Genomic DNA, 11,260 nt, shown 5'->3' on the forward strand with positions numbered 1-11,260 from the left:
AGCTCTTGGAGAAATTGTTCTCCAAGTGACTTTTTTCCTACTAGTTATGACTAGATTCTGTATGATTTGATGTGTATTTCAAGTAAGCTATTGACATTAACAGTTGTTTTTGGTTTCAGACATTTATCCTCAGCTATAATTTTTAGTCAATTTTAATCTCTCCATCCTTTCAGCACTAAGCCTGAAATTTCATTCTGTTTTTGACTGGTTGCAAACTCAGTATATTATAATTTTTTCAGAGGTTGCAGCTAATGAAAAACCACCGGGAAAACCTGATACTGGGTTAGGAAAAGTCCAGAGGCCCTGGGTTTTAAAATTATAGACTGAGTCTTGGAAGATAGTAACTGGCTCTAAAGTCAGAATTCAAGGTTTTAAGGATGGATGCAACATAAAAAAAAAAGTTTTTCCTACAAAATAGTCTATCAAAACAAGTTTTGCCTCCAAAGAACTCATAAAAGCAGATTACATTAGTACTATACCATTTATCTGCAGAACAAGGCTTTGTAAACAAAAAAACCTGCTCTGATTTGCCCCAATCTGAGGAAAATTATGTTGACATTAGAAAAAAATTATTAAATAGCAACTTCTAGGAAATACAATCAGAGGAAAAAAAAGGAAAGGAGTAGAAAATTTTGCTGATGAAGACTGCTCTCCATTTTTCCTGTGGAGAGTCCTTCATTGTGTCTGTTCTGTACTTTTGTCTTATTTGTGTTTTTCTAACTTTTTCTTCTCAAAAAAAGAGAATCTAGCAAAGTATAACTTGATGGAAAATTGTATGCATGATAATTCTTGCTGAGCATGAAATATCATACCAAGGTAAAAATGGAAAAGCATTAGGTATTAATTCCATACCTCTATCAAGAATAATTAACACGAATGGATAATATAATTTGATTTTAGTTTGTTGTTTGACTTTGCTGTAATTTCAGGTGCTGCAGCTTTGTTTTGTTTTGTTTGTTTGTTTGTTTTAATATCAAGTGTTATGTTTTTCAGTAAGTCTTCAGTTTGTGTGTAGATTTGGGGGAGAAACCTGAGTAGCCCTGGCATTTTGGGTCTAGCTCTTAAGAGGATGTGAAGGATAAATTCATGACCATGATACGTTGCAGTACTTCCCTTGTAGTGGCAGGATATTTTTATTGAAAAAACCCATCACTGATTTTTCTAGTGAACTCTGCAATGCAGTGGCATTGGTCTGCAACCCAAACAGATCTGTATGCCCTGACCCAACACAGAACAGGTGTAACTTCATGTGCTAGTCTGAAAATGGGTTTGCTTTGAGGAGTACTGTCAGCCAATCCAATGTGCTTCATCTGCAAAGAGGTCTTTGTGTGTGCCAAGGCAGAAGCATTGATAAGTAACACGTGCAAGTCCCACGCATGCCCTCCTGCAGGAGTGTATCCAGAAAATCAAGCCCTTTATCATAATGTTGAGGTTTTGGGGACACTCATTTTCTCCCTGGTGAGGACTGAGGCATGATTCTGTCCTTTCAGCTACTTGCAAGCTGAACACTTTGTCTGATATATATATATGGGCCTTATTTTTTAAAGAGAGGTAAGAATGTCATAATATTTTCCCATTTCAAAAGCAAATATTTATGCATGAGAATATGACATCACATTTTTACAGTGTCCCTGTCTAACAGCTATGGGTTCTGGATCTTTTGAAGAAGAGTTCCTTTATTACTTGTGGTTATTTATTGTTGTGTAACCTGCATAAAGAACATAACCACAAGCTATTTCTCAATAACTTTCTCTTGGAAAGGCTGGAATGTTGTACATTTGTAATTCCCTGAGATTTTGGTTTTTACTGTGGCCCAAATTCACTCAGACTTTGTTGATACAAAGAGGCAGTAAGGGACCAGGGGCCTGAACACTGGCATTGAGGGCACTTTGACATGCTCTAGGACATACCCTGCCTGGCCTCTAGCTGCTCTGAAAGACAAAGTTGCTTCAGAGGTGGTGTCATACCTGCTGGGCTTATGCAAGTGCTTGGCTACCCAAGAGTGTATCAGGTAGCACCAGATACCTGTACTGAGGTGCTTAGATCTCTGTGTATTTTATCTGTGTTGCTTGTTTCAAGTGGAGACACTGGAAACTAGAGTTTGTCATCAAAAAGCAAGGGGTCTTTTTTCAATGACTCTTACGACGCACCTCTGACTTGATTTTCTGTGTGTGAAATAAGGTTCAGATTACATGTTCTTCAAGATCACTTGCCTCCTTAAACCTCAGTACTTTTCTCCTTTCTCTCTTTCCTAGGAAGAGGACACTGGGATGAGGACAGTGTTGTTAGCTCACCTGATCCTGGCTCTGCCAGCGAGTCAGGCGACCGATACCGTACTGAGCAGTATCAGAACAGTCCGCATGAGCCCAGCAAAATTGAAACTCTAATAAGAGCCACCCAGCAAATGATTAAAGAAGAAGAGAACAGGCTACAGCTGCGGAAAACCACTCCTGACCCGCTGGTCTCCATTAATGGCACAGGGAAGAAACACGCTATCTGTTTTGCCAACTACCCCCAGCAGCAGCTGGCAGCGGACGTCTGCCGCGTCCCAACAGTTGCCAACACTCCTCCTTGTGAACACATCCAGCAGCGAGATGGAAAGATTATGAGCCCACACGAAAATGACTATGACAACAGCCCCACAACACTGTCTAGGATAAGTAGCCCCAGTTCTGATCGAATATCAAAATCTAACTTGGTACTTGCTAAAGACTACCTGCATTCAGACATGTCCCCTCACCAAACCCAAGGAGATCACCCAGCAGCCTCTCCAAATTATTACAGCTCCCACAGGCAGTACTTTGATAAGCATGCTTACACACTAACTGGATATGCCCTGGAGCATCTATATGACACTGAAACGATTAGAAACTATTCACTAGGCTGTAATGGATCACACTTTGATGTGACTTCTCACTTAAGGATGCAGCAAGATCCAGCACAAGGACACAAGGGAACATCTGTTATAATAACCAATGGAAGCTGACACTTTTTTTTCTAAAAACTTTTGTGCTTTCAAAAATAACCTTTGAGATCTAATTGGAAGATATTCTATGTTTTCATGCCCTTGTCCTTACCAGCATTTCCCATACCACAGTGCACTAGAAAGAAGAACCTAAGGTTTGGGGGAATAAGTTAGTTAAAACACATTACTTTTAAAAAAAAATGCACTGGCATGCAGGGTTAGAGTAAATGGAGCTAAACTCAAAGCTGGTGCCATGCATGCTGAGAAGGATGGAAGAGGTCCAGGCAGGGAGTGCTTGTGGCAGGCTAACAGAGCAGTTTATTCACACTGTGTAAGAGGTATTGTTTGGAAACACTGCCAAGGGCAGATCTTCTGAACTGCATAGGTACCAGGCAACAGAACTGCTATGCATTCTTTTTACACAGGAAATTGGGATGTACTCCTTCAGAATACACAACAAAATGTGTACTTCTGGTGATTTTTCACTCCCCAAAGACCAAGCACGTTATGCTGCTGCATGGTACAAAGCATCCATGGCTGACCAATCAAAAAATCAAAAAAGGGAGAAAGAAGAGAGAACTTCTCAAATTGTTATGTCCTTGTGTACTCACAAACATAGCTATTTGCATATGCTTGATTTGAAAAGAGTCCTTATGATTAGTATGGTCAAATATTTACTTCTACTGTATTAAAAAGAGAGGGGCTTTCTCACTGTAGTTTTGAGAAACACAAAGGCCTTGCTTGACTAGCTGTAGAGAAGGGAGATGGTTGTCATGTTTTTGAAAGGTTGCCCATGGTGGGTAGTGGAGTGAAATCGATGAAAATTGCCTGGAGAAGTGGGGAGAATAGATTGGAATTAGGAGTGGTCCGAGATAAACAGTTAACCCTGTAGCTATGTATGCCATTCAGTAATAATTATAAAATAAGGAAAAGTGGCTGAATAATTAAGAAATAATTTAAAAAACAGAAGGAACTCATTAGAATCATAGAAATATTGCTGTAAGATACAAATGCAGTTGCATAAACATAAAAATACATGAGTCAAGAATAGGTAAAAACTGTTTGGCATTTTGACTAATTTCTGATAAAGTTTTGGAGTAAATTAGGAGAGTATAGAGTATCATAACTACTCTGTCTGAAACACAGTGAAGTAATAGGCATGACCTTGATAAAGAAATATGAATTATCTTCTTGATTGCAGCAGATAATTTAATGAGTGAATGTCAGAAAATACTGTGGGTATCAAAATCAGCCATATGTACATCAAAAAGTAGTGGGAAATTAGTGTTCCAAGGAATAAAATTGTATTAAGAATGCTGGTATTATCAGGGCATGTCCTAGAGTTATACAAGACATCAAAAGAGACAGAGGAACTTTTTTAAAAATTGTAATAACCTCGTGAGGAAAGAGACTGATTGACTGGAAAAGAATAAATGCAAACATATGCTAAAAATGTAAAATAGGGCATTTGTAGTCACCATTGCTAGACCTGTCCTTTTTTTGTATGGCATTCATATGGTCCCAAAGTGCACTGCAACAGGAGGGACCACCTGCTCCCTCTTATGCCAATGTGGAGTAAAGGGGACCTGAGGTGGTTACTAAAATGAGATTAGCTCTAAGACTAGCTTAATTTGTAACATTCAGAAGCTCAACATATGGGACTGAGTCATCAATGGGACTAAATATAAACCAGCATGCTATGGGTGGGTTAAAAATACTGTTTCCAAATAAAACTAACCAGAAGCAAAAGCTAAATAATGACATTATAAACCACGTAAGTAGAGATGTACTTGAAAGCAGAGGAAATTACCCCTCTGAACCTGGAATATTGTGTATAGTCCTAATCACTCCAAAGCAGATTGTGAATCTTGAATTGAGTAGTACCTTACTCCATAAGCAACCTTTGTTGACTGCAGTGTGATCGCTCCTGGTGAAATGCACATTGAACACAAGGGAGAACAACACAGTCTGGTCTTTATTATCTCAACCTCATAACAGAAAAGGTGGAGCAGAGCTCAGCAAAAGATAAAGAGACTGAAAGATCTAATAAAAGCTTTAAATAAACTGGGTCTGTCATCTTTGTAAGGGAAAAGAGTAAGGGGTAATGTCACTGATGTGCTCCAAACTCTGCACAGAGGAGAGATAAATAACGGTTTGAAACTATTTGAACTAGTGGCAGAAATGAGAGACAGGGCATTGAATGATAGCCAAGGCAAAATGAGAACAAAATGATTTGGCAAGAATTTTATTTGACTCATTGCCAAAAGGATAATGAAGGTCATAAAGAAAAGCAGACAGAGATTTTTTGTTTGTTTGTTTGTTTTAAGATAAAAACAAGGCAAATAATTGAGGGGAAGAAAAACATTGGCAACTGTTAGCTCAGAGGAAGAAATGGACCAATATGGACTTCTTTCAGCCCAAAAATTGTATATATTCCTAAAGCATAGGAATAAGAAAGTATTTTTGATAAACTTAGTTCTGGATACATATTTATTTCAGTTGTTCCTATTAATAATATGAATAAACTTGTACTTGGAGTCTCATTTTACAGTATTAAAATACAGTTCGCAAAGCGAATTAGAATAGAGGTGCATGGTATCATACTATCCCTACAAGTACATATAAACCACACCTAAGTGTCAATATTATTTTGTAATACAAAACAGTCTCCTAAACTGTTTGAATGAAGGGGGTTTTCTCAACACTCAAGTTTCTTGGGATCACGAAGCACTCTTGCTATTAAGCTTTTAGTTAGAAGGCAGCAGAGTTCTGCAGACCAGCTGCAGTTCCCTGGCTGTGGTCTAATGGCCACAAGTAGTCAGCAAACCACACTTGGCAACTGATTTGCATTCTGACAGGCACCTTTGAAAAACAGAAGACTTATAAGACCAATGGGCACAGCATGAGATGCTGCTTGGCTTCACCTAGGAAAAAAAGCCAGTGTGCTATGCAATAAAAGTCTCCCATTCTCATTGACAGTGATCCCAAAACTGTAGTTATTTATCCTATTTTCAATAGTTCTAGTCCACTACAAATGCAAAAAAATGCACTTCAATGAATGGAATAAATCAGTAGAGATGCGTCTACGTGTAGCCACATTGTGCTGCAAGCGAAGGCTGATGCTCTCTCTCCTCATGGGATTGCAACTGGCACTCCTTAGCACTTCAATACAGTATGCTGGAGACTGATGTCTTTTGTCAGTTCGTTTGCTATCCTGCCTCTTTAGACAGGAATTTCTTCTTAATTGACAGAAAGGATTGAGTTTTGCAAACATAGACTCTGCATGCTACATGCTACATGAAAGCAAGTCTGCAATCTTAATTATAGCATATAATATCACTGCAGCTCATATTACATGTGCTTTTCAATATGGTATAAAGCTTATTTTTTTCATTACATATTTATGTAATTCAAATTTTCTTTTAGTATCCTTCAAGGATATAATTTTTTTAATGTTTCTCCCTTTTCCAAATCAGATGGGACGAAATGTCTTGCAAAATTGAAAAAAATGCAAGGCATTTGACCCAAATAAGTTTCAAATGTAACACATTAGCTAAAGGTTATAATTTTAAATAAGGCATGTATGTTGTGTTTTGGAACAGAAACAATATAAATTTCTGTATTGCATCATTTCTCTAACACAGTACTGGTTTGCTATTAACAAGAAATTAATATTTTGCAACTACTGCAAATACAGAGTGACCACAACTCTTTCAAATAATTTCTTTTTGATGTCAGTGGATGGTGCATTATGGTTTTTGTGCATTACAATCTTAGTACATCTCTTTTGTTTAAATAAATAAAAAGCCCACTAGTCTTTATATAAAATCACACCCCATGGGCATAGAGTTTGTGATTTTGGACAAATTTGCAAAGCAATTCTTAAATTAAAAGGAGACCCTTACTCAGCAATTTGTCCCATTTATTCAAATGGGAATATTTGTGGAGTAAGGTACTACTTAACATGTGCGAGGGAAGGAAAGCTGACTTCTGATAACAAGTTTGAGGGTTGTTTTGTAATTCTTTTTCCTTAAATCTCAATATGTGAGTATGGAAATATGGAAGATAAAAGCTTTAATAGCTGTGTTTCTATAAAAGAGGTTATTTATGTTCTGAAAAAAATGAATGCATCTCTCCCAGCTGAAGAGCCCCAAAAATATTTCTTAAGCTTTAAAAATGGCTTTTGTTGATCTGTCTGCAATACTGCTGTGGGTTACATAGTGAAATTCTGCTCTTTTAAACTCTTTTAATCACTGCTATCTGAATCTCATTTTTGTCTCTACACATGCAGCATTTATTCATTAATGTCCCTAAGCATGTTAACCACCATATGTTCATTTATGTGAGCATGCTGAGTGAGTTGGAAAAAAATAAAAGGTCTCATAGTATTTCTGGAAAAGGCACAGCCACCCCAGAAAATCAGCCTGGCTGTTCCAAAGGTCAGATAACCTTTCAGTCAAGGAACAAAGCTGTGGCATACGCGTTGGTTTCAGACTTTCTGCATACAAACCTGTATGTAATGGGGATTTTAGCACACAGTTCAAGGATTAGAACTAACTATGTCTATTTTTAGATGGCTATAGTTAATGTCTCGCAGCAAATGGATTCAGACCCTGCTCTTTCCTTGAGTAGCAAAGTTTACTTAAAGTACATAAGAGCCTAAAGGCAATAGAGGCTTTGTTGTTAGGAACAATGGTGGATGAACATGCTTTCCTGTAAGTATACTGGCTTAACTCCAGATAGCTCTACAGTGTGGAGGAGAAACTATTTTATTTGCAGTTAGTATTGATGGTCAAATATTTCAGCTGTGTGCACTGAGAAGCAAAAAAAACCCAGCCCAGAAAACCCCAAACCAACCTCAAAAACAACAACAAAAGAAAGCAAATCAAACTCCCTCAGATTTCCCTTCAGTTTGGTGTTTTGAAAGTCTTCTAGATGTATAGCTGAGGATTTATCTGTTATTTTGAAGACCAGAAAAATGAAATACTTTTCTGTTCAGAACAGTGAGAACACTAGTGTGATTCCATTTCACATTTCCTTAGGGCATTTATTAATTGAAAAAAATGCTGTGAGGTTAAACATTGCTGCGGCATTTAGCTTATGTGTACAAGAGTTCTGTAGATAAATCTTGCTCTAAGTTGTTAGGAATATATCCCTTTTTGAAAAGAGTTAATTTATTACTCCATCTATGAAGCTGTATTTGAAAGGAAGGATCAAATACAGGATGAAAAAAAACTTTTTGTCTAGTTGCATTCTCTATTTAATTCCCCTCTCACACAAATTTCTCAACTTTTCCTATTGTTCTAGGATTCCAAATGCCATTTAAAACATTTTTATTTATTGCAATTTGGACTGCATTTATTATTTTCCTTTTCAGCTACTGATACAGTGGGAAGTTTCAAAGTGCAAGAAACAATCTTTTCCGCACAATACAAAATGTTGGCACCTTTACATTCTGAGGAAATAAAGTCTATATAGAAAAAGTACATTTAGGGCACTGCAACTTTTTCCCAAGGTAAATATTTCAATTCATAAAATATACTAATCTAACAAAAAGAAAGCACTTGAGACATGATGAAGAATTTCATGTTTGCTTTAAGCCAATGGTTACATTTATGGACAAAAAGACAGAAATTGCCAGTGTTTCAAATACCATGCTTTGCAATGTAAAGGGTCTAGTGACATTGTAGCATAACATCTGTAGTTTTCCTTTGGAATGTAATGTAGAAAATATAATTTAGTTATGTTAACAATATCTTGCAAAGTGTTCCCATTTATAATTATTTATATTGTAAATAGCTTTCTGAAGTAAATTTGAAGTTAATGTGCATAAGATGTATTTATTATGTGAAGATTTTTTTGTTTGTTTAAAATATAGCTACCAATATGCAAATTTTGTCTGTTTTTCTGGATTTTTAAACTAAGGATTGTCCTATATACTATACATTTTCAGGAATCTATTTTAATTAATGATAGTATTTCTTAGCATTGGGAGAGGACAGAGTAAAATAATTTATTTTGGTTCCTGTGAATCCTAAATACTCCCTGAATCTTGAATGGAATTTATCAAACTATGAGGAGACACTGATAAGACACTGCTACCTCATTCAAGATGCCTCAATCAGCCCAAATACTATTCTTTAAGAAACAAATTAATTATCTATGTTGTGAATCATCTGCCTTGTTTCTTGACGCCATCTACTGCCCCTGTGCCTCAGCTAAATCAGCTTGCTGACCTGGAGCAGGATGCCCGTTAGGTGCTAAAAAGAGCGTGCTCAAAGAGCAGTGTTCTGGCACAGGACCAGGGGAGAAGTTATGTTAATCTGCACTCAGGCCTGAGAGCTGGCTGTGTCCAGAGGTTTTGTGCTTGGGTATTTCAAATGACCCACAGTAACAGGAGCCGATGTGTGGCATCTCACATGCTGCAACCCTTGCCTAGTCTGGGGTTTGGGTCTTTCTGGGCTCGAGTTCTGAGTCACAGCTCTTACTTTCTAGGCCAGTTTCTGTGCCATCAAACCCCATCCTCTCAGACACTGTCACTGAGTCTTTTGCTTGCAAGGAACAAATGTAAGACAGATGGTCTCAGAGAGTACTGGGAGAGTGGTGCTGTGGTCAGTTGAGAGAGCAGATTTCTCTGAAGAGAAAGTTGTTGTTCACATATTTCCCATTCACAGGACAGAGCATATATATAAGCATCAGGGGTGTGATGCACAGAAGAGTCAGTTTTGAGTCTCAGGTAAATTAAATGCATAAAATGGAGATGCAGTTTTGTCACTAGCCCTTTGCTCATGTATGGATGTAGGCACTTGGTTCTTAGAGACACTCCTGGGGACTGGGGAATCCCTGCAGCATTGAGTTAGAAGTTTAAACTGCATTCATGGTGTTGGCATTTCCTATAGTCTAATTAGGCAGTTTCCCTCTCCTTGGCCTGAATCCTGGTTCTCATGTAGGTAAGGAATAGTGTCATCTTTTCACCAAACTATGCTGTTTAACTGTTAGCTGTGCAAAACATGCTGAGTGTCCTTTTCTTTTCCTTTTTTTCCCCCTTCCCTTCCCTTCCCTTCCCTTCCCTTCCCTTCCCTTCCCTTCCCTTCCCTTCCCTTCCCTTCCCTTCCCTTCCCTTCCCTTCCCTTCCCTTCCCTTCCCTTCCCTTCCCTTCCCTTCCCTTCCCTTCCCTTCCCTTCCCTTCCCTTCCCTTCCCTTCCCTTCCCTTCCCTTCCCTTCCCTTCCCTTCCCTTCCCTTCCCTTCCCTTCCCTTCCCTTCCCTTCCCTTCCCTTCCCTTCCCTTCCCTTCCCTTCCCTTCCCTTCCCTTCCCTTCCCTTCCCTTCCCTTCCCTTCCCTTCCCTTCCCTTCCCTTCCCTTCCCTTCCCTTCCCTTCCCTTCCCTTCCCTTCCCTTCTCTCTCTCTGTCTTCAAAGGTAAGGGGTTTCAGAAATGTCCCTTTTTGGCCTACCTCTGTCTCTTTGAAGCCCACACTGAAAAAGAGACACTGAGCTCCACAGGCAGTCACAAGACCACATGGTCCTCCATAGGACAACGGTAGTCCTGGTTTCTCCATGTTAAGCACTGCAACAAATCTGAGTATCATCCTCATCTCCGCGTACTTCACATCCTTCCATTTCCGTGCCTGCAGCTTAGTCTCTTTTCTGGTGCCTGAAGGTAACTATTGCCCACTGGTATCTATTCACTCTTGATTTCCATGCTTGTTGGCAAATTGCTCTGCACTGAGGAAATCTGCTGTCATGGCCATTGCAATAAAAGTGTGCAATACCATCAGGAACTTCCTCTATCCACATATGGTGGCCATCAGAGGCTTCAGCATCAGCAATTTCATTTGATACAGCTCCTCTGACTGTCAGAAGGTCACAAATAGCCTGCTGTGTGCCTGTGTGAGTAAAAAGGGCTATCCACCCCACCACAAAGCCTGAGGGACTACATGGCTTAGGCATGCATACAGCACTCTGGGCTGTGCTCCCGAGGCCAGGTACAAGGCTGGGTATACATGGAAACAGCTCAGTCTCACCATTGCCAAATTTCTCTTCCTTGCAGACACCTCTCTCTGCCACAATCTGCTGTTGTCTTTCTCCTCTTGTTTTTGTCTTTCACAGGAATTATCTCCTTCCTTCCTTCCCTTTCCTCCCTTCTGCCCCAAACCCTGGTCTGTGAACGAGCTTGCTCAGCTGCAGTTTCTTCTCTTGATCCTGAAAATTGTGTGTGCCTTTTGTCAGGGAAAAATGGCTATTTGGCAACAGTTTCCATTACTTGCTTTCCTTTTTCCCTTTCCCTCCTTTATGC

The 11,260-nt window shown here is 39.0% G+C and overlaps 1 protein-coding gene across 2 annotated transcripts in view; it reads left to right on the forward strand.

The window, feature by feature from the left end:
• Positions 1 to 8,784, forward strand: part of SIM1 (SIM bHLH transcription factor 1) — a 52,689-nt gene extending 43,905 nt beyond the window's left edge. For both annotated transcript variants that reach the window (XM_033056436.1, XM_033056437.1), the window contains exon 12: positions 2,256 to 8,784. In XM_033056436.1, the coding sequence (XP_032912327.1) occupies positions 2,256 to 2,986 (731 nt within the window). In that variant the 3' untranslated portion in view covers positions 2,987 to 8,784. The remainder of the gene's footprint in view (positions 1 to 2,255) is intronic.
• The last annotated feature ends 2,476 nt before the right edge of the window (positions 8,785 to 11,260 follow it).

This window comes from Catharus ustulatus, chromosome 3 (assembly GCF_009819885.2).
Source record: "Catharus ustulatus isolate bCatUst1 chromosome 3, bCatUst1.pri.v2, whole genome shotgun sequence".
NCBI classification, from domain to species: Eukaryota; Metazoa; Chordata; class Aves; order Passeriformes; family Turdidae; genus Catharus; species Catharus ustulatus.